Here is a 23,871-nt window from a genome sequence, read left to right on the forward strand (position 1 = left end):
AGTATTTGTGAATTATAAAATATTTCAAGTGAATTCTTTAATGTCTAGTTGATAAACATTCCAGGATCTAAAGTCTGAACTTGTCATTCCAAGAAAACAGTGTCTTCTATTGCTCCTTAAAGGGTGGGGGGGGGGGGGAGGGGGGAGAAGTAGTCACTGTAAAGACTTTGGCAATATTCCATAAGCTGATCAATGACCACACAATTTAACCTGTAGCACAACACAATCACTCGGACCTTTTCCTAACAGGAGAAGGGAGAAGATGATGGAATGCAAGCCTGCAGCTGTGTCTAATTTATGCTATTGGTTTTGACCTCACAGAGAGTGCCTTTGTAGCAAAGTTAAGTTTTGGATCTCCCCACCAACAGTTCCATCACTTATTACACCTGGCTGGAGAGTTTTGGATCCCATCTCCCAGTTTTTTGGCTTGTGATGTTTCCTTGGCTTCCAGGACACCTGGTCCTTGTAACAGCTGTTAACAACACAAAAAACACATGGTGCAGCAGCTGCTTCTCTTCAAACAGCTATTTTCCAAACTTCAGGGAGATTGTTTGACTTCCCTTTCACCAAAAAAAAATGACCCCTCCAGGGAACAAAGAGAGAAAAAACAGAAAGTGAAACGTTAAAATAATTTCACACTATCTTGATCCTGATTTCCCTCATCATCAACACCCTGCAAAGTCCTGGATTGAACGAGGCTGCATCAATGAGATCCCATCTCGACGGAATGGGTCCCAGCTCACAGGGTGGGTTAGTCTCACTTAAATAAATACACTCGCACCTTTTGTTCATTTTAAATGGCCTTCCTCTGCACATTCCCCAAATGCTCCTACTTTCCTTGAGGTGAATTCTCCGAAGTGGGATTCCTCATCCCACCCATTCCCTGACTGAAGAATCTTTTAGTTTCCTGCCCGCGCCCCCCACTGCCACCACTTATTATCACCGCTCAGTGCAATAGCATTGAGTCCTTGCAGTGAGAGATGCAACTGAGCTTTTGGGAGCAGATTATCTCACTCTTTGCACTGTAGGGCCAATGATGTGCCCTCAGAAAAATTAAATAACTTATGTTTATAAATTTGCTAATGAAAGATACTGTTCTATCATAGCAAAAAACACAATAAGTACCTGAAAATATTATGGCCTAGAAATTCGGTGGCGCCCCGTTTGGGGTGCAAGTCTCGCCAGGGCGCCGGAAATACCGCCCCGGAAGGAGTCGCGAGCGCCAGTCGGATGTTCAGTTTGAGCGCCCCAAATGGAAGTGCGGCGCTACTCGAGGCGCCCTGCATCCATCTTGGGGCGCTGCAACTGAAGTTCGCAACGCAACGTGCCACCGGTACTGCAGGCCTTCCTCCCCTTCTCAAAGGGGAGGGGCCTGCTGCAGCGCAATCTAAGATCGCGAGGGCCGGCAAAAGAGCCCGGCACCGAAGAGAAGTGCCGGGCTCTTGGGAGACAGCCGGCACAATGTTGGGGGGGGGGGGTGCGTGGTGCTCAGGAGGCCGGGGACGAAGAGGTGCTGGCAGGTGGCCAGCAAAAAAAATGGCCACCCCGCACCTCAGCGCCTCTACCGCCGCAGGTAGGCCCTCCTGAACCAGTCGCAAATTGCGACCGTCGTTACAGCAGGGGGCGCTACCAAATTTCGCGATCGGGGTGGTAGCGGGGCGCTGCGCACACCGATGACGTCATCCGTGGCAGCGCAACGCTAACGGCTAATGCCGCCATTAGCGCCCCGCTAAATTTCGCGGAAGGCGTGGCCAGTGGCGCTAAACCCACTAAGTGCCCTCTTTGGGCGCTAACTGGTGGCGCAGCCCACCGAATTTCTAGGCCTATGTTTTTATAAAAACAGGTTACTGCATGCGCACAGGAATGTAGTACGAGAGAATAGAGTGTTGTATGTGAACTTTGCTGAATGGATGTCTACCCTTATGCATAATGTCATGAGATTGTGAAGCCCCAGCTCTACAGTACTTCACTGGGGCGGATGTGGGCACCAGTACACTAGCAGCGTTAAGCAGGCAGCAATCTGGGAAGTGCAGGAGGATTCCTGGGAGACAGCGGGAATGTATAGAAGGAGACTCAAATGGCTCACCAAACGAACAAGAAATGTTTACCCGATCACGTGTAATGCCAGTGTACCCATGAAATGGGGAGCGTGTCCTCAATGATGTGGCTGGTACGACAACATGGTTCACTATTGGCCTGTGGCTATAGTACGCCGTTAGGCAGCCAAACAGCCTCTGAACTTAGAGGGTTCAAACAAAGGTCACAAGCAGCATGTTTGTTCTTTTGACTACCAAAGAGAATGGGAAGGATGTTATGTTCTCTGCTGATGTAATGGGCTGAACGCTGCATTCCTATCAACTGAATGGGCTGGACAGTGTCCAAACGTGAATTTATGTACAAAACAAACTGCCAGAAGAACTTTCTGACAATGCACCTTGAACATTTCTTTTCTCATTTTTCTCTGCTCCTCTCCTGAAGGCACGGACTCATGGTGGGTATAGTTTTAACGGGTACAAACTGCCCTCCAGTACCACTCCAAGAGGGGAATTTTCACAGGAAAAAACGGGTGGGCTGGAGGCTGGGGGGTGGGAGGTGAAAGTTGGAAAAATCTAAAACCCGACTCCAACCCGCCCTTGTACTCAGGTGGGACGGGGGGGGCGGGCAGCCAACCCGCTGCCAGGAGGTGGATTGGCAATTTAAATATGATAATGAGGCCTGAAACCTCTACATAGGTAGGAACAGGGAGGAGGTCCTGCTGAAAGAGTATCAGGAGTTAGGATCTAAATGAAAAAGCAGGACCTCAAGGGTAATAATCTAAGGATTATTGCCCGAGCCATGCACAAATTGGCATAGAAGCAGACAGATCAGGAGAGTTAATGCGTGGCTAAAGGGCTGGTGTGGGAAAGAGGGGTTCCTTTTCATGGGAAACTGGCACCAGTTCTGGGAGAGGAAGGAGCTGTACCGATGGGACGGGTTCCACCTGAACCGGGATGAGACCCGTGTCCTAGCGGAAATGGTAAATAGAGAGGTGGCAAAGACTTTAAACTGGTAAGATGGGGGGGAGGGATCTACAAGAAACATAACCAGCCTAATTATAAACAAAACAGGAAAAGAGAGCATAGGAAAGAATAAAGTAAGGGAGGACATTGGTGGCAAGGGAATAAATAGTTATAGAACAAGAGTCTAAAAAGTTGGTTAAACATAAAGTGAGAGGAAATCCTATTAAAAATGAGTTAAACTGCCTGTACAGCAATGCATGCAGTGTCTGTAATAAAACCGTGGAGCTGGAAGCAATCATGCGTTGTGAGGAACCAGACATAGTAGGGATTACTGAGACATGGCTACAGAAAAATCAGGACTGGGAATTAAACTGCTCAGCAGAAACCTGGCGGGTGGGCAGTTAAAATCGCCGTGGCTCTTACCTGTCCGAAAGCCGCCATGATCGCAACATCTGCAATTTTAACCTGCTCTCTTGAGTAGGCAGCAAGAATACACGCCCGGAGCCAACAGGGTCCTTCTTTACATTGGCCCGATTACATCACTGAGACCCGACTGTAATTTTAACTCAGGCCTGAGCGGGGAATCCACCTGGAGTTAAAATTGGGGCCAAATGAAGCAGGCTGATATTGCCCACCTTACACGAGGTCAGGTAACTTAACACAGACCAGGGATTGAACCGGGAACCTTCGCGGGAATGACATAATCAGCTGAGCCATCTGGGCAGCTGACAACGAGTCTCTATCTCCCCTCTCCAGTAACTCTTAAAACAAGCTTGGAAAGGTCGAAGAAAACACGAGGGGCAGCCTATTTCTTACAGCTCTTTGTGAAGTTTGCACTTACCATCCACACCATCACGTACGAGAAAACTGCAATCCACAAGGTGGCTGCGACGAACGTGAACATGAAGTACTTCTCCCAGCGAGGCTTGGCACAGTTCGGAATAGTGAAGTACATCAGAAAACACAGCGGCCATGCGATTGCCCACTTTATCACATCCCACATTCCCACTGCAGAGAGACAGGAGAAAAGTGGCTCAACCTCAGACAGAGACATTCACTTGCAGCGTTCTCAGTAGGTGGGGGATAGGAAGAGGGAAATAAGCTGAGATGCTAAGGCTGGTGTTCCGAGCCTGGGCCGCCAGCAGACAGCTTGGCCTGGCAGGGAAATCGCGGATCCACTACCCGCGATCTTCTGCTTCTTGAAATCAATGGACAGCTGTCAGCTGAGGCTCCCCACTCGCAGCAAGTACTCGGGAAATCACCCCTATTGTGCAGGTCATCAATATGAATCCCCACCCCTCCCGATCAGAACAATATTGTTCCAATCAGATAATCTTTATTATCTTCTTGTCACCTCCTCTCTCACTTAAAGCTTTAAATTGCTCTCCCTCACAATCTTCCTTGTCTTCTATTTGAATCGATATTACTGTGGTCAATGCTCCTCTAAACCTTTGTCTCATGCTCTACCTAAGTTCCACATTCATAGCTTGGCCACTTTTCCTCCTCGCTAGTTGGGACTGAAGGCCTTGAAATTTGGGCACGCCCACCTGTGGGCGCGCGGGGTACGCAGGGTATGACCCCTGTGCCTGAATGGTGAGGTCCGAGGCACCCACCCCCTCGAGAAAATGAAAGGGCGAAGTTCTCCCGACAATCAAACTGCAGCCAGAGCCAGTAAACAAATCTTTGTGGAATACATTAATTTTAAAGGGGCGCTGTCTTCATAAAAGTGTTTTGCAATCCTTTAAAAAAAAACAATTAGGATGGAGAGTGCCAGCAGAACAGAGCATCACATTTCTCAATGTCTGAATACAAATGCCAGATGATTTATTGCATCATGTGTTTGTAAACAAAATTCTTTTTTTCCATCTCCTTAAAAGGACTGTTTTTTTTAACCAAGCTTGGCAAGTGACTGTTAGTTGTGGAGATAAAGATCGAGTTTATTATTAAAAATTCATTCTCAGTATACGGCTGTTGCTGGCAAGGCCGGCATTTCTTGCCCATCCCTAGTTGCCCTTGAGAAGGTGGTGAGCCACCTTCTTCCTGAACCGCCGCAGTCCGTGTGGTGAAGGTGCTCCCACAGTGCTGCTAGGGAGGGAGTTCCAGGATTTTGACCCAGCAACAATGAAGGCATGATGATGCATGTTCAAGCCAGATGCTATGTGACTGGGATGGGAAACTGGAAGTGATAGTGTTCCCATGCACCTGTTCAGGTGGTAGAGGTCGCGGGTTTGGGAGGTGCTGGCGAAGAAGCCATGGCGAGTTGCTGCAGCACCTCCTGTGGATAGTACACGCTGCAGCCAGGAGACTCAGCTGGTCTGTACAACTTAGCTTTCGTCATATACAATTCAATTTGTCTTTGAATCTAATATTCTGTGTATGTTCAGGCACTGTTTGTTTGCACTATGCCAGCCACTGACAATGCTGCTTTCGGAGTGGTATTATTTTCCTATGCAATTTTTTGCTAAACTCTGAGATTACAATACAAATTGAGAATTAATCTGTGAATGTCACACCTTTTGAATATTATTTTTGAATATTAAGGGAATCGGGGATGTGGGGATAGTTCAGGAAAGTGGAGTTGAGGACAAGGATCAGCCATGATCTTACTGAATGGCGGAGCAGGCTCGAAGGGCCAAATGGCTTACTCCTGCTCCTATTTCTTATGTTCTTTGTCCATCAGAAGAGAACAGATATCTTCCAGCCACGTGAGGGCCAGGCAGCAATCAAACAGAGGACACATTACAACAAAAAAGCACCAACCATCAAATGTTCAGAAGGCGCTTGCTGCCAGTCTGAAGCCAACACTTGAAATGTTAACAATTTTTCCACAAGTTCCTCTGCAAACTAACCAACCGAGCACCGTGGTACTTTGTGTTCTCCTGTGATGTGACTTATAGCGACAGTGCTGAGTTGGAGGACTTGGGCTGCAGCGACCTGGTCTAGGTCCTATCTCCGAGCGCACCTCAAAGTTGCCAACTGTGGGGGCCACGTATCCAAGAAGCCTGAAATGGGCCTCTCCTTGTGTGGCGTGCGTCACTGTCTTTCATCAGTATTGCATTCATGACATTGGAAAATGGTGAACAACTTCCTTCTCCCATTAATGCATTTGAATATTAATCTAGGGAGAATATTAATTTATTGGGATGAAATTGTGCTGTGAGTTACAGCATATGAGTGTGTTAATGCGTTCACATGCATATCCTCTGTTATTTTAACAAAGGTGTTCGCCTGTTTGTGGGATCTTGCTGTGGGCAAATTGGCTACCGAGTTTCCTACATTACAACAGAGATTACACTTCAAAAGTACTTCATTGGCTGTAAAGCGCTTTGGGGCGTCCTAAGGTCGGGAAAGGTGCTATAGAAATGCAGGTCTTTCTTAAATAAACAGCTTAAAATTGCAAAGGAATTTCAAGGGAATGTGTTTACATGTTTAAATGCTGCTATTGCACAGCGTGATTTCAACCCGCATGATAACAAAGAGGAAAATCAGCAGCGTGTTACTCAAACTCCAAACACGACAGCACGGAATACAATGGCAGAGGGAGTTCTGGAGCAGACTGCTGTCACTCGTCATGCAATGAAACTACCCGCAGAGGGAGCTCTAGAGCAGATACTGCAGGCACACAGTCAATGGACAACAACCGCAGCACAATGAGCTCCAGAACAACACACCATCTCTCACTCGCCGGGTCACACAGTGAACCTAACAGCACTGGGAGCAGTAGAGCAAACTGCACAGCCCGCACGCTTAACAGTGGAGGGTGCTTTGGAACGGACCATCCAAGTCCCTCTCCACACTCTTTCACAAGTGTTTTAAAACCAATCTGCATTTAACTGTGGTACAGCACCTCGTAAAAGACCCCCCCAACTCACCGGGTAAGTGGAATGGCACATACGGCCCTTCACCTTCATCCTCCTCCTCTTCCTCTTCATCGTTTTCATTGTTCTGGTTGTCCTCGTTCTCGTTCTCGTTCTCCCTCTCAGTGCCAGCCTCAGTCCTGTCCTCTTCCCTCCTCTGGCCATTTACGCTCCTCTCGGTGGAGTTACTCGGCCCTGTTCCGTTCTCGATGTTGTGCTTCACCGGCATTTTAATGGAAACCCCAGGTTCTCCGTTGGAAATGGTCTTGCTGCTGATCAGCCTTTGTCTCTGGAATACAGAGGAGAAGAAAGTGGGCTGCGTTCACACCAACTGAGACACATCGGCTGGTTGGACGCTAAAAGCACGGATCGGTGTTTTCATGCGGAACTGTTTTGATTTGTGGCTTCAGAAATGAGAACAGAAAGTTCAAGAAAGCAATCATAAATCCACAGGGGAAAGAAAAAAATGTTAGCTCAACATTCAGTTTTTTTGGTTTAACAAAGATCAGGTTAGCACGGGCTAATTATTTTAATGACTTACAGCTAACATCAAGTTGGATGCTGCTGCCTCCTTGTCACATGGGGACTGGATTTTTTTTTGGTACAGCGCCCACCACTTACACCGTCTGCACTTATCACAGGCCCATATCGGGCAAATGGCACTAATGATTTGCCATTAGCATCAAGGTCAACCACCACAGTTATAACGCATTAAGCGTACCAGCTATTTCGGGCTGTATGGGAGGTGGAAGCTTTGCCTCCTTAGTGCTCACAAGTTGCTGCCAGCCCACATTAACGCTGTTGGATTGATTAGCTCGATAACAAAGACCTGCAACCCTTCTTCAATGACTTCCATGTGTTGTAGCGGCAACTCGACGCCATGGAGGACTCAGGAGCAATAGTGAGAATCACAATGATCCAGAGATGGAGACCCGGGGAAAATCCACGCAGCAGTTTTACCGCCCACTCCTTACAGCGGGCAAATCATGTTAACACCAACCCGCCCGCTACAAGCGGTGGGGACTGTATATAATTCTCACTGGAACCACGCCCCTCATCTGCTCTGTCAGGTCTAGCAGTAAGTCATTGCCTGACTGACACAAGGCTGCTCCGTACTGTCCGGCCATGCTATCATACCAGCGCCCTACAGCTGGCAAGGTTCTGCTCCTTGCAGACACACATTTGTGCCACGCCAACAGCACACAGCCCGACTCCTGCTTGGGGCCGAGCTGCCTGCCTTGTCAGTAACAGCAAAAAGCGATGGAGAAATGATAACCAGAAATGAATGGTGTCACGGGGCAGCACAGTGTGTACAGCGGGATCGGGAATCAACAGAATTATCCACATGGCCCATTCTTCAGCTTACTTGTGATGCCACGTGAGGCACTGAGCCAAGCCAAGCGGCTTCCCTGAAGGTGGAGAGAGGAAATCTAAGACTGATACTCCATGGGATATGATGGTTCCTGTGCTGCTAGGACCACGGAAAGGTCATCTGAGGAAAGGTCAGGGTTGACCAGGAGGTGTAATGACAGATTGATATCCTGGAATTGAACTCAAGGAGAAGTCAGGGAGAAATGTCACTGGACTTCCCCTCAGGAGATTGAGCAGGTAGGTTAGACTCCACGATAGGGTAGATTGTAATTGGTATGTGGAAGGAGTGAGCTTGATGGCCTGAATGGCCTTTTCTTATTTAATGTTTATTTATGTTCTTACTGGATCGGTTGTCCCAGTCTGCACGTGTGTGTCCTCCTAGTAGCTGCTCAGAAGTAGCTGACAGAGTCTCAGGAGCAAGTCGCCTGCTGGATTATGGAGTTAAGGTGATGCGTGGCACAAATGAATCATTGACAAATACAATATAAGCCCTTTCTGTGATTTTTTTTTCCAAAAGCAGTACTACTTTTCCTCAAAATTACATTCTTCTCGATATTAGCGGTAGCTTTCCTACTCATCATAACTCATGGTTTGTTTGTGTAACATTTATTTCAAGTTTAAACTCCCTACACCCCCCTCGTATTTCTCTTCCGGTTTCCCTGGGTCATCCACTCAAGAAGCTTCTTCCAATGCCACCATGAACCATGTGCTGGGAGTTTTACAAGAGTGGCCCAGGGACAACTCCCCCTCCCATCCTGCAGCCCCCATTTGGTGTCTCCCTCCTTCTCTACACCCACAGTGAGGCAGCTGAGACAGGTGAAGTCCGCAGCGTGAGGTAATCGGACCAGCACTTCACGAACTGTGAGGTTATTCACTTTGGGAGGAAGAATAGAAAAACAGAATATTTTTTAAATGGTGAGATTTAGGTGTCTTTGTACAGGAAACACAGAGAGTTAGCATGCAGGTACAGCAAGCAATTAGGAAGGCAAATGGCATGTAGGCCTTTATTGTAAGGGGGTTGGAGTACAAGAGGAAGGAAGTTTTGCTGCAATTGTACGGGGCCTTGGTGAGACCACACCTGGAGTACTGTGCATAGTTTTGGTCTCCTTATCTAAGGAAGGATATACTTGCCTTGGAGGCGGTGCAACAAAGGTTCACTAGGTTGATTCCTGGGATGAGAGGGCTGTCCTATGATGAGAGATTGTGTAGAATGGGCCTATATTCACTGGAGTTTAGAAGAATGAGAGGTGATCTCATTGAAACATACAAGATTCTGAAGGGGATTGACAGGGTAGATGCTGAGAGGTTGTTTCCCCTGGCTGGAGTGTCAAGAACTAAGGGGCATAGTCTCAGAATAAGGGGTCAGCCATTTAAGAGTGAGATGAGGAGGAATTTCTTCACTCAGAGGATTATGAATCTTTGGAATTCTCTGCCCCAGAGGGCTGTGAATGCTGAGTCACTGAGTATTTCAAGGCTGAGATCGATAGATTTTTGGACTCTAGGGGAATCAAGGGATATGGAGATCGGGCGGGAATGTGGAGTTGAGGTCGAAGATCAGCCATGATCTTATTGAATGGCGGAGCAGGCTCGAGGGGCTGACTCCTGCTCCTATTTCTTATGTTCTTATCTCATGGCATAAGCTGTGATGTCAGGAAATGCAAAAATCAGAGCTGAATGCAAAAAAGTCCTATTTTCAGTAAAATAGAAGCGGCAGATTAAAGGACTCGCTTCTTTAAAGGGGCCGTTATCTCTGGATTGCTGGTTTTAAACTTCCAGAATGCAAGCTTTTATAGTTAGGCCTGGATTCAACCTCACAGTTTGTGGGGATGTGTCTACCTTGGGTTTGGGTCATAACACTGACAGACATCTATGTTACATCCTTTGGACCTGTCATCAGGTTGAACCTTTCCTCCTGATACCTGCTGCAGTTGATGGGAGTAAATACCTCATTGATGAGCATGCGACTAGCCATGCTTAGCCTGGTTTTGGGTCCAAAGTGGCTGGTTATCATGATCCTTAGACTGGCCTCAGAGAAAGAGAGCTGGTGTGGATAAGCCGAGAGTAGCTCATCTACCATGAGCACAGAGGAGTTACGGCAGAAGTTGGCTGTGAAGAAAAGATGACAATGTTAAGTGTTGTGATTAACCCTCTCACCAGCTCCAGTGTCCCCACTGGAAGGGCTGCTGTTTTTCTAATTAAGAACATAAGAACATAAGAAATAGGAGCAGGAATAGGCCACCTGGCCCCTCGATCTTGCTCTGCCATTCAATAAGATCATGGCTGATCTTGGGCTCAATGCCACTTCCCTGCTCGTTCCCCATAACCCTTCACTCCCTCATCTTGCAAAAATCTGTCTATCTCCACCTTAAATGTATTTAATGACCCAGCCTCCACGGCTCTCTGGGGCAGAGAATTCCACAGACCCTCTGAGAGTGGAAATTCCTCCTCATCTCAGTTCCAAAAGGGCGACCCTTTATTCTGAAACTATGCCCCCGAGTTCTAGATTTCCCCACGAGGGGAAACATCCTTTCTGCACCTACCCTGTCGAGCCCCTCAGTATCTTATATGTTTCAATAAGATCACCTCTCATTCTTCTAAATTCCAATGAGTATAGGCCCAGCCTGCTCAACCTTTCTTCAGAAGTCAAACCTCTCATCTCAGGAATTAACCGTGTGAATCGTCTCTGAACTGCCTCCAATGCAAGTATATCCTTCCTTAAATAAGGCTTTTGCTATTCCCCCAAGCCTCTGATGCTTCATAACTCTGTGCATTCTCCTTCAGTTAGGCTGCAGGCTTGTGCAGGTTGCAGAGTTGTTTGCAATCACCTGTCTGTCATTTTTTTCTTGTGTGGGCTGTGGAAACTTGTAAATTGCTAAACACACGTTTCTTTTTTTTTAAAGTCCATTTTTTCGCCATTTACGTCTGTGTCTTATGATATGGGAACATCAGTTATTCCGTTTTTCAATGAATTTCATCAATAAAAAAGCAAATATCAGAACACAAGCTACAGTTCTACCCCTTCCCACCCCTATTCTGTCATCTGTCCAGTTTTGGAATTGGCAGATGGTGGCAACTCTAGTCAGGAAGTTTGCTTGTGGCTGGGTTAGAGGAATCATTCTACATGCCTCTACTTCTAAGACAGTGTCCTAACTCTCAAACTTCGGCATGTTTTCAGCTTTATTAATGAGAAGGATCAGGCTGGGCTTAATTATAAGAACATAAGAACATAAGAAATAGGAGCAGGAGTAGGCCAATCGGCCCCTCGAGCCTGCTCCGCCATTCAATAAAATCATGGCTGATCTGATCCTAACCGCCAATCAACTATCACAGAACCATCTCCTGAATCTAACAGAATTAGACACACGAAATAGGAGCAGGATCAGGCTACACGGCCCCTGGGCCTGCTCCGCTAGCCACAGGGCCATGTCCAATCCGAACCTAGACTCATGTCCAAATTCCTGCCCGCTCCCCGTAACCCTTAATTCCCTTTACTTCTAGGAAACTGTCTATTTCTGTTTTAAATTTATGCAATGATGTAGCTTCTACAGCTTTTTGGGGCAGCATATTCCATGGACCTACCACCCTCTGAGTGAAGTAGTTCCTCCTCATCTCAGTTTTGAAAGAGCAGCCCCTTATTCTAAGACTATGCCCCCTAGTTCTAGTTTCACCCATCATCGGGAACATCCTCCCCACATCCACCCGATCCAACCCCTTCACAATCTTATATGTTTCAATAAGATCGCCTCTCATTCTTCTGAACTCCAATGAGTAGAGTCCCAATCTACTCAACCTCTCCTCATATGTCCATCCCCTCATCCCAGGATTAACCGAGTGAACCTTCTTTGTACTGACTTGAGAGCAAGTATGTCTTTTCTTAAGTATGGACACCAAAACTGTATGCAGTATTCCAGGTGCGGTCTCACCAATACCTTGGACAACTGAAGCAATACCTCCCTATTTTTATATTTTATCCCCCTAGCAATGAAAGCCAACATTCCATTGGCCTTCTTAATCACTTGCTGCACCTGCATACTAACCTTTTGAGTTTCGTGCACCAGGACCCCCAGATCCCTTTGTACTTCAGTACTTTCCAGTTTCTTACCATTAAGATAATAACTTGCTCTATGATTTTTCCTGCCAAAATGCATAACCTCACACTTTCCAGTATTGTATTCCATCTGCCAAATCTCTGCCCACTTACTTAGCCTGTCTATGTCCCCTTGCAGGTTTTTTATGTCCTCCTCACTCACTACTTTCCCTCCCATCTTAGTATCATCTGCAAACTTTGATATGTTACACTCGGTCCCCTCCTGCAAATCGTTAATATAGATTGTAAAGAGTTGGGGACCCAGCACTGACCCCTGCGGAACACCACTAGTTACTGATTGCCAGTCTGAGAATGAACATTTATCCCAACTCTCTGCCTTCTGTTAGATAGCCAATCCTCTATCCATGCCAGAATATTACCCCCAATCCCGTGATTTTTTATCTTAAGCAATAATCTTTTGTGTGGCACCTTGTCAAATGCCTTTTGGAAGTCTAAATACACTACGTCCACTGGTTCCCCTTTATCCACCCTATATGTTACTTCCTCAAAGAACTCCAGCAAATTTGTCAAACACGACTTCCCCTTCATAAAACCATGCTGACTTTGTCCTATTAAATTATGATTATCCAAATGTCCTGTTACTGTCTTCTTAATAATGGACTCCAAAATTTTACCTACCACAGATGTTAGGCTAACCGGTCTATAGTTTCCAGCCTTCTGTCTACTGCCCTTTTTAAATAAGGGTGTTACATTAGCAGTTTTCCAGTCTGCCGGGACCTTTGCTGAGTCGAGGGAGTTTTGGAAAATTATTACTAATGCATCCACAATCCCTACCGCCACTTCCCTCAAGACCCTAGGATGTAAGCCATCAGGTCCAGGTGATTTATCCGCCTTGAGTCCCATTATTTTACCGAGTACCACTTCCTTAGTGATTTTGATCGTGTTTAGCTCCTCCCCCCCTATAGCCCCCTGTTTGTCCAGTGTTGGGATATTCTTAGTGTCTTCTACTGTAAAGACTGATACAAAATATTCATTCAGTGTTTTTGCCATCTCCATGTTTCCCACCATTAATTTCCTGGTCTCATCCTCTAAGGGACCAACATTTACTTTAGCCACCCTTTTTCTTTTTATATAACTATAAAAACTCTTACTATCTGTTTTTATATTTTTTGCTAATTTACTTTCATAATCTATCTTCCCTTTCTTAATCAATCTTTTGGTTATTTTTTGCTGTCTTTTAAAGTTTTCCCAATCCTCTATCCTCCCACTAGATTTGGCTACCTTATATGCCCTTGTTTTTAGTCGAATACTATCCTTAATTTCTTTACTTAGCCACGGATGGCTGTCTTTTCTTTTACACCCTTTTCTTCTCAGTGGAATATATATTTTTTGGAAGTTGTAAAATAACTCCTTAAATGTACACCACTGATCATGTACTGTCTTACCCTTTAATCTATATTCCCAATCCACTCCACTCAATTCCACTCTCATACCTTCATAGTCTCCTTTATTAAAGCTTAGCACGCTTGTTTGAGATCCAACCTTCTCACCCTCTAATTGAAAATGGAATTCAACCATGTTATGGTCACTCATTCCAAGGGGATCCTTTACTAGGACATTTTTAATTAATCCTGTCTCGTTACACAGGACCAGATCTAAGGTTGCTTGCCCACTGGTCGGTTCAGTTACATACTGCTCAAGAAACCCATCCCTAATACACTCAATGAACTCATCCTCAAGGCAGCCGTGCCGAATTTGATTTGTCCAATTAATATGATAGTTAAAATCCCCCATAATTATAGATGTTCCCTTATTACAAGCCTCAACTATTTCCTGATTGATACTCCATCCAACAGAGTTGCAACTGTTCGGAGGCCTATAGACTATGCCCACTAGTGTTTTTTCCGCCTTATTATTCCTTACCTCCACCCAAACTGTTTCATTATCCTGATCTTTTGACCCAATATCATTTCTCTGTATTACAGTGATTCCTTCCTTTAGTAACATAGCCACCCCACCTCCCCTTCCTTCCTGCCTGTCCTTCCTGATCGTTAAATAACCTGAAATGTTTAATTCCCAGGCATTGTCACCCTGCAGCCATGTTTCTGTAATGGCCACAAGATCATACCCATATGTCGTTATTTGTGCCATTACCTCATCTATTTTGTTACGAATGCTACGTGCATTCAGATAGAGAACTTTCAAAGATGTTTTGTGACACTTAGTTCCTGCTTTTGCCCTTTTTATTACTTTACCTTTTACTCCATACCTTCTGCCCCTTCCTGACATGCTCTGGTTTTTAATTTCCCCACTGCTACCTAAGTCTATGACCTTCTCTGTTGTCATTTTTATTATTTGCTCTCTAGGAACCTCCCCCCCACTCGTTAGTTTAAAGCCCTCTCTACAGCCCTAGTTATATGATCCGCCAGGACTCTAGTCCCAGCATTGGCCAAGTAAAGCCCGTCCCAACGGAACAGCTCCCTCCTGCCCCAGTACTGGTGCCAGTGTCCCAGGAAGCAAAACCCATTTCTCCCACACCAGTCTTTGAGCCACGCATTTAACTCTCTAATTTTATTTGTCCTAGCCAAATTCGCTCGTGGCTCAGGTAACAATCCAGAGATTATTACCCTTGAGGTTCTGTTTTTTAATTTGACCCCTAGCTGCTCATACTCCTTTAACAGAACTGACTTCCTAGTCCTATCTACGTCGTTTGTACCAACATGGACCACGACAACTAGATCCACCCCCTCCCACTGCAAGTTTCTTTCCAGCCCAGAGATGTCCTTAACCCTGGCACCGGGTAGGCAAAACAGCCTTCGGGACTTTCACTCTCGGCTGCAGAGAACTCTGTCTATCCCCCTAATAATACTATCCCCTACCACTACAACATTTCTATTTACTCTCCCATCTTGAATGGCCCCCCGTTCCATGGTGCTGTGGCCAGGTTGCTCATCCTCCCTGCAGTCCCTGCTCCTGTCCCCACAGGGAGTAAGAACCTCAAACCTGTTGGACAAGAGCAAGGGCTGCGGCTCCTCCAGCTCTACCTCCTGGATCCCCGTACCTGCCACACTCGTAGTCACACCGTCCTGTCCCTGACCATGGGCTACATCTGAATGAATTAACTTCATAGGTGTGACCACCTCCAGATACACAGAGTCCAGGTACTTCTCCCCTCCCTGATGTGTCGCAGTGTCTGAAGCTCAGACTCCAGCTCATCAACACGGAGCTGGAGTTCCTGTAGCAGCAGACACTTGTCACAGACGTAATCACCGTGAGCCTCAATGGGGTCCACCGGCTCCCACATCTCGCAACAGTAACACATCACCTGCTCCATTCTATGTAATTAATTAAATTTTTTATTGTTAGTTATGGACACCCTCTGCCCGATTTTAGATGCTAGTATCCCCTTTAATTAATTGGATTTAAATGAAATCAATCCCTCTAATTACACCAGTTAAATGGTTTACCAACAGTCACTCTGCACCAGAAAGGCCTTATTAACTACAACCCACAGAGTTAAAGTCTGTTCTCGCCTAGAGTCAGAAGGTTGTGGGTTCAAGTCCCACTCCAGAGACTTGAGCACAAAAGTCTAGGCTGACACTCCAGTGCAGTGCCGAGGGAGTGCTGCACTGTCGGAAGTGCAGAATTTTTGATGAGACGTTAAACCGAGGCTCCGTCTGCCCTCTCAGGTGGACATAAAAGATCCCATGGCACTGTTTTGAAGAAGAGCAGGGGAGTTATCCCCGATGTCCTGGCCAATATTTATCCCTCAACCAACATCACTAAAAACAGATTATCTGGTCATTATCACATTGCTGTTTGTGGGAGCTTGCTGTGTGCAAGTTGGCTGCCGCGTTTCCCACATTACAACAGTGACTACACTTTTTAAAAGTACTTAATTGGCTGTAAAGCGCTTTGAGACGTCCGGTGGTCGTGAAAGGCACTGTATAAATGCAAGTCTATATAGATAGTTTGAAAAAAAATCATGCCTCAGAGTGAAGTTTTTTCCCCTCCCTTCAGGGAAATGCTCCACCATCATGAGGCATTCAGTCTCGCTCCTCAGCTTAGAGCTAACAAAGCACAACTGAGACAACAGAAGGAAACGAGCACATTGTCTGATTATAAAAACAAGGCACACGCATAACCACTGGACTGCACTACTCAATTTTATTTTCTGCTTAAAACATTTGTTAAATCTTGGCATCGTTGACAAGGTATTTGTTTGGCTTGAAGAAGCTTCACTTGTAATAAAATGCAGTTGACGTGACACCTTTGTATTTCAAAAACCACACAAACATCAACATGGACAAAGATGAATCAAAGTGCACGGGAGATAAAACTGAATGAATTATGATGCTTTTGTTAAATAAACTGTTCTAAAATCTAGTACATAGATCATATCTTCAAAATGTAGGAAAGTGTCTTGGACTGAGGCACCTTCTAAGTTTTCCAAAAGAGCAAGCCTACAAATGTGGGTACTCCTTATAAATCGTGACTTTGCAAAAGATAAGGTGGTTAGAACGGAATACATGACAGTGTTCACAGTCTAACTTTTACACAAGATGGGCCACCTTTAACTATTCTTAATACTGTTAAGCCACAGCAGAAACTCAACTAAAGGGGACCCAACTTTTATAAGGCATAGTATTTGCAAACTGCGGGCAGTCATGTGATCCACGGTCACATGATCAAGCCGCCAGGAACACGTCCAACCAGAATTGGCAAACCTGCCACCACGCGGGGAGGAAGACTCCACTGAAATTAGTTTCGCTTCAGTTTTCACTCACTGATCCAAGTAACTCTGGAGTACTTAAAACAGAAAGGCCACATCACAAAAAAAACCCTGTCCGTCGGTTGGCGAACCCTTAGCTGCCTCTAGCTGCTGCAGTGTTAATGGATCAAAGTGTTCCACAGCAGACGCACCACTACTAACTCTTGCAATTATTGTAAAAATAAATGCTCATTTGGAAGGAAGTGGGTTCTCTCAATGAAGCACATGAGATGAATTATCTCTTTTAAGGTGCTGGTTTGAATATTCAAATAATTCCATCTGGTGCGGTTATCCATCTCACTGCTATTTGTGGAGCCTTGCTGTGCACACAATGGCCACCACATCAAACCTTACAGCACAGAAGGATTCATTCCATCGTGCCTGAAGGGGCTTTCCAATTAGTCCCACTCCCCTGGCCTTTCCCCACAGCTCTGCAAATATTTGCTTGTGTAACGCAATGACTACACTTCAAATCAATTCACTGCATGTGAAGTGTTTGGGGACCTTTCTGAGAGATGTGATAAGGCACTAATTAACTACAAGTTCTTTCCTTCAATGACTGAAGAAATCTTATGGGGAACAGGTAAAATTGAGGTAAATGTGGCAACGATGTGTTAAAGAGGCACGGAGCTATTGCAAAGGGTTCTGCCATTCTTCTTCAAATTTGTTTGACAAATGCCATTCATGACATGACAATTTTGTTCACATTTGGCCAAACTCTCCCAGCCAGCCAATACAGTGGTTCTGAAATGAAGCTTTCACAGCAGTCTGGTCCAGGAAATAAACATGGCCGAAAACACACTGTAAAGTCCATGGTACCTCTTTAAGGAACCTTCCAAGGCCCAGTGTTAGTGCTCCATTTGGATGTTCTGCTGGGTTTACTTGAAAGCTCAGACTTATCTTTGCCAAGAGAGCTGGAAAAATAAAGGCTGGGCACACACACACAGCTGAGAATCGTCAACATTCCTGAAATCCCCAAAGTTTAAGTTTTCCATATGCAGCTGTATAGTTTAAATATTTCAAAGTTTTGGGAAAAGTTTTTTTCAGCTAGTTCAGTGAACAGCCTTGTTTCTCTTCACTGGCCTCTTCACCTCTTATTTCCTCACCTCACAAATTTCAGTCAACAGAGGTTCAAGTCTTCTCCTATACTAAATTCTGCATACCTATCATCGCTGTTCTTGCCAAGTTCCACAAGCTCACTTTTCCCCAGCAAATCAATTTCAAGATCCTGTCCTCTTGTTCAAATCCCTCCATGGCCTTGCCTTAGTGTATTCTCCATCCACACCACTGTGACAACCAGAACTATCTCAACCTCCGTTCACAGCAACCATCCAGCCGGTTTGCTCCTTGAGGGTTATCTTCCTCCCCATCCCTCTTATCACTTCCACTGACTGCCCCCCCCGACCCTGTCATCAACTACTGACCCCTCCCCAAATCACCCTCCGGCATGGTTACTCATTCATTACATAGTATCTACAGCACAGAAACAGGCCATTCATTCCAACAGGTCAGTGCTGGTGTTTCTGCTCCACACGAGCCTCCTCCCACCCCTCTTCATCTCACCCCATCAACATATCCTTCTATTCCTTTCTCCCTCAGGTACTGATCTAGCTTCCCCTTGAATGCATCTACGCCAGTCGCCTCAACTACTCCCTGTGGTAGCGAGTTCCACATTCTAACCACTCTCTGGGTAAAGAAGTTTCTCCTGAATTCCCTATTGAATTTATCAATGACTATCTTATATTTATGGCCCCTAGTTCTGGTCTCGCCTGCAAGTTTTTAAAAATTCATTGATGGGATGTGGGCGTTGCTGGCTGGCTAGGCCTGCATTTAGTGCCCATCCCTAATTGCCCTTGAGAAGATGGTGGTGAGCCGCCTTCTTGAACCGCTGCAGTCCATATGGTGTAGGTACACCCACAATGCTGTTAGGAAGTGAGTTCCAGGATTTTGGCCCAGCGACAGTGAAGGAACGGAGATACAGGTCCAAGTCAGGATGGTGTGTGGCTTGGAGGGGAACTTGTAGGTGGTGATGTTCCCATGCGTCTGCAGCCCTTGTCCTTCTAAGTGGTAGAGGTTGCGGGTTTGGAAGGTGCTGTTGAAGGAGCTTTGGCGAGTTGCTGCAGTGCATCTTGTAGATGGTACACACTGCAGCCACAGTGCGCCGGTGGTGGAGGGAGTGAATGTTGAAGGTGGTGGATGGAGTGCCAATCAAGTGGGCTGCTTTATCCTGAATGGTGTCGAGCTTCTTGAGTGTTGTTGGAGCTGCACTCATCCAGGCAAGTGGATAGTATTCCATCACACTCCTGACTTGTGCCTTGTAGATGGTGGAAAGGCTTTGGGGAGTCAGGAGGTGAGACACTCGCCACAGAATTCCCAGCCTCTGGCCTGCTCTTGTAGCCACAGTATTTATATGGCTGGTCCAGTTCAGTTTCTGATCAATGGTAACCCCCAGGATGTTGATAGTGGGGGATTCAGCGATGGTAATGCCATTGAATGTTAAGGGGAGATGGTTAGAGTCTTGCTTGTTGTAGATGGTCATTGCCTGGCACTTGTGTGGTGCGAATGTTACTTGCCACTTGTCAGCCCAAGTCTGAATGTTGTCCAGGTCTTGCTGCATATGGACACGGACTGCGTCAGTATCTGATGAGTCTCAAATGGTGCTGAACAGTGTGCAATCATCAGCGAACATCCCCACTTCTGACCTTATGATGGAGGGAAGGTCATTGATGAGTGGAAACATTTTCTCTTTATCTACCCTATCAAACCCTTTCGTAATCTTGAAGACCTCTATCAGGTCACCGCTCAGTCTTCGCTTTTCTGGAGAAAAGAGCCCCAGCCTGTTCAATCTTTCCTGATAGGTATAACCTCTCAGTTCTAGTATCATTCTAGTAAATCATTTTTGCACCTTCACCAGTGCCTCTATATCCTTTTAGTAATATGGAGACCAGAACTGTGCACAGTTCTCCAAGTGTGGTCTAACCAAGGTATGATACAAGTTTAACATAACTCCTCTACTTTTCAATTCTATACCTTTAGAAATTAACTCCAGTGCTTTGTTATTTTTTATGGCCTTATCAACCTGCATTGCTACTTTTAGTGATTTGTGTATCTGTATCCCCAGATCCCTCTGTTCCTCTACCCCATTTAGACACTTAGGGGGAAAAATTGGGTTGCTTTGCTCCTCCTGTTAGTACCTGGGGGGGGGGGGCGGGGAGCTAACGGGGCACAAAACACCTAGCGCTCGAGTGCGGCGCCGCTAACGCCTCCTGCGAAATTTAGCAGGAGGCTAGCGGCGGCGGTAGCTGGTAGCGCCCTGTGGCGCTGCGCCTCTGGCGATGACATCATCGCCATGCGCAGTGCCCCATCTGCAAACTTCGGTCGCGCCCCCTGAACTAACACCGAAGAATATGTCCGACAGGGTCAGGGTGGTGTTATTGTGGCCACGGCGGCGCTAATTAAAGGGCAGGTGCCAGGCGCCCATTTTTCTATGGGGTTGCATGCCAGCACCTGCCACCTTTTGCCTCCTCCTGCGGGGTGCTGGCTGCGATCGGTCAGCCCAGCAGTCCTCTTGAGTGCCGGGCTGTTTTCCCAGCACCCTGGTGGTCCAGCAGGGCCCCGCTGCGCGCTGCGCTAGGCCCCTCCCCTTTATTCAGGGGAGGAGGCCAGCAATGACGCGGAGCGATGTGCTGACATGCGTGGCACTGTTGCACGTAGCGCCACGATCTCGAAAGGTAGCGCCCCAGGAAGTAGGGGGAGCGCTTTCAGTAGTGCCCTGTTGTGTATGTCCCTTTAAGGGAATAACTGGTCTCAGACTGCAGTACCGGCAGTGACCATCCCTGTATAAAAGGCCCTGGCAGGCTTCTGTAGTTTCAGTTTCCAGATTGTCTCCATTCAGTAAAGACTTGTTAAACCAACTCCTGCATTCCGTGTCTCCATTAACACACGGATTTAATACTGGCGACGAGTAAGAAACGAACTTACCTGCAACTCGGCAGCACCTCAGATGACGTTATTGAAGGTCGAAGCCAGAAAAGAAAAAAAAAAAATCCAAAGAAACTCGAGAAACGGGCGTCGACCGTGGGCAACCGCCCTCCAAATCATCGGATTGAAAACTTGCAGGGGAGACTGTCAAGAGCCAGGCTGGGTTCCCCAGTCTGTGGTTTCCCAGCTAATCGGGCTGGTGGCAGGTCCTTCATGGGCTGCGGTGGGCTAGAGCTCGATCGGGTGGCTCTGCAACGGGGCCGGGCAGCGAGTCGGGAAGCAAAGAGAGAGAGAGAGGGTGGAGCACACAGGGCGCGGCCGGTGCTTCGCAGCCGGGCAGCGTTCGGACCTAAGAAGAGGGAGGGAAGTGTCCCAGAGGGTCCGCTCCACGACGGGAACGGTTAAAAATAAAAATACCGCGGAGAGCGGCGTTGACAGCAGCGGCAGTGGTGGGAAAGCGCGGGAGGCGCCATCTTAACTCGGCGGGGAAGAAGGAAAAGCGCGGGAGGTGCCATTTTGATCCATCGGGGACGAAGGAAAAGCGCGGGAGACGCCATCTTAGATTTTCAAGATGCCAAAGACTGGCGATATCACTGCCTTCGATAATGCAATAGAAGACTGGACCACGTATGTGGAAAGAGCCGAGGTATATTGCGAGGCAAACGAAATAGCCGAGGGGAAAAAGGCATCGGTATTGCTAAATTTAATGGGCGCAAGAACATACGGCCTATTGCGGGACCTGATTACTCCAGCCAAACCGGAGGCGAAGAGTTTTAACGAAATTGTTGCTATCCTACAGGAACACCTAAATCCTACACCACTGCTGATAGCAGAAAGATTTAAATTCCACAGGAGAAATCAGCATAAAAATGAGAGCAATGCTGATTACCTTACAGAACTACGCAAGCTATCAAAGCACTGCCAGTTCGGAGCAGGACTGGCAGATACCTTACGGGACAAATTTGTCTGTGGACTCCTGAGTGAAGGAACCCAGAAGAGGTTACTCTCAGAGAAAGAGCTGACGCTAGATAAGGCTTTCAGCGTGGCAGTATCGTACGAAGCAGCAGCAAGGGGAGCTGCGGAAATACAACAAAAGCCACAGGAATACGGCACCCACGAAATGACACGGGGATTTGCAAAATGTTATCGCTGCGGCAGAACAAACCATGACCAGAAGGACTGCTGGTCCAAGGACAAAATATGCAGGCAATGCGGAAAGATGGGACACATTGCTCGAGTTTGCAGGTCTGAGAAGAAGACCAACGGCAATAAAAAGGCTACTAAGGAACCGTACAGGAAAATACAAAAGATGACGGACAGTAGTTCCGAAGACCAGATGAGCGATAGTGAATCCGGGAACAAGAGACTAAGCTGTCTCAAACTTCACAACATAATCGCAAAAGAGGATCACCGAACCATTTGGGTCACCCTCACGATAGCAGGGTCTCAAGTCAAAATGGAATTGGATACAGGATCAGCTCTAACTGTCATGAATCGACGAGACTACGAGCGGCTATTCTCACACATACACTTGAGAGAGACATCCATTGTCTTGAGGACGTATACGGGGCAAAATGTATACCCCAGAGGAAAAATAAGGGTGCCTGTCGAATACAACGGCAAGAAAATACGGAAATTGTATCTCTACATTCTGCAAGATGGTGGACCACCATTATTGGGACGTGAATGGATCAGAAAGGTAAGTTTAGACTGGCACTCCATTCAGGCACTGACGGTGGCTGGTAAAAAGGATGACGACGTCACTCCTGGACGATTGTCAACAATCTTAGCTGACGCCAAAGAGGTATTTCAACAGAACTGGGCACTCTTAAAGGCGTAACCGCCTCGATAAAAATAGAGGAGAATGCAATTCCCAAGTTTTTCAAAGCAAGACCGGTACCATATGCAATTCGCCCAGCCGTCGAGGCAGAGCTGGAGAATCTGGAGAATGCAGGCGTGTTATCTAAGGTAGACTGGAGCGAGTGGGCGACACCCATCGTTCCTGTCATGAAGAAAACATTAAACAATAAGTCTGAGGAGCCAAGGAAGGTTCGCATCTGTGGGGACTTCAAGGTGACAGTGGACCCAGTCCTTCACACAGTACAATATCCTCTTCCAAGGATAGAAGATATCTTCGCCTCACTATCCGGAGGGAAGCGTTTTACAAAAATTGACCTAGCGCAAGCATATTTGCAGATGGAGGTTGAAGAATCCTCTAGGAAGTATCTCACGATAAACACTCACAAAGGTCTTTACCAGTATAATCGACTGGTATTCGGAGTAGCATCAGCTCCGGCGATATGGCAAAGAGCGATGGAACAAGTCCTGCAAGGGATTCCGAGGACTCAGTGTTACTTGGACGACATCCTAGTGACAGGTAAAGATGACAGTGAACACCTTGCCAGCCTAGAACAGGTGCTCACTAGGCTACGTGAACATGGGCTACGAGCCAATCGCCCCAAGTGCGAGTTTTTTAAGGAACAGATATCGTATTGTGGCCACATGATTGATGAAGAGGGGTTGCATAAGTCCCCTGACAAAATTGAAGCGGTAGTTAAGGCTCCAGCGCCTGAAAATGTGTCACAACTGAGGTAATTCCTCGGATTGGTGAATTACTACCATAAGTTTTTGCCGAATTTGTCCACAATTCTGCATCCACTGAACGCCCTACTACGAACGGGAGTAGCATGGAAATGGAGCAATGAATGTAAGCGGGCCTTTCAGAAGAGTAAGGACCTAATCACTTCAAGAGAAGTATTGGCTCACTACAACCCATCACTATCGATAAGACTGGCGTGTGATGCGTCTCCCTACGGCATTGGGGCGGTACTGTCACATAAATTC

The 23,871-nt window shown here is 46.6% G+C and overlaps 1 protein-coding gene across 2 annotated transcripts in view; it reads right to left on the reverse strand.

The window, feature by feature from the left end:
• slc24a3 (solute carrier family 24 member 3) overlaps window positions 1-23,871 on the reverse strand; it is a 688,381-nt gene that overhangs the window by 32,528 nt on the left and 631,982 nt on the right. For both annotated transcript variants that reach the window (XM_085981789.1, XM_085981787.1), the window contains exons 11-13: window positions 10,173-10,333; window positions 6,872-7,145; window positions 3,841-4,007 (exon numbers count right to left, since the gene is read on the reverse strand). In XM_085981789.1, coding sequence (XP_085837915.1) covers window positions 3,841-4,007; window positions 6,872-7,145; window positions 10,173-10,333 — 602 coding nt within the window. The remainder of the gene's footprint in view (window positions 1-3,840; window positions 4,008-6,871; window positions 7,146-10,172; window positions 10,334-23,871) is intronic.

This window comes from Somniosus microcephalus, chromosome 3 (assembly GCF_052327205.1).
Source record: "Somniosus microcephalus isolate GS21.2 chromosome 3, FLI_Smic_1.0, whole genome shotgun sequence".
In the NCBI taxonomy this organism is placed as follows: domain Eukaryota; kingdom Metazoa; phylum Chordata; class Chondrichthyes; order Squaliformes; family Somniosidae; genus Somniosus; species Somniosus microcephalus.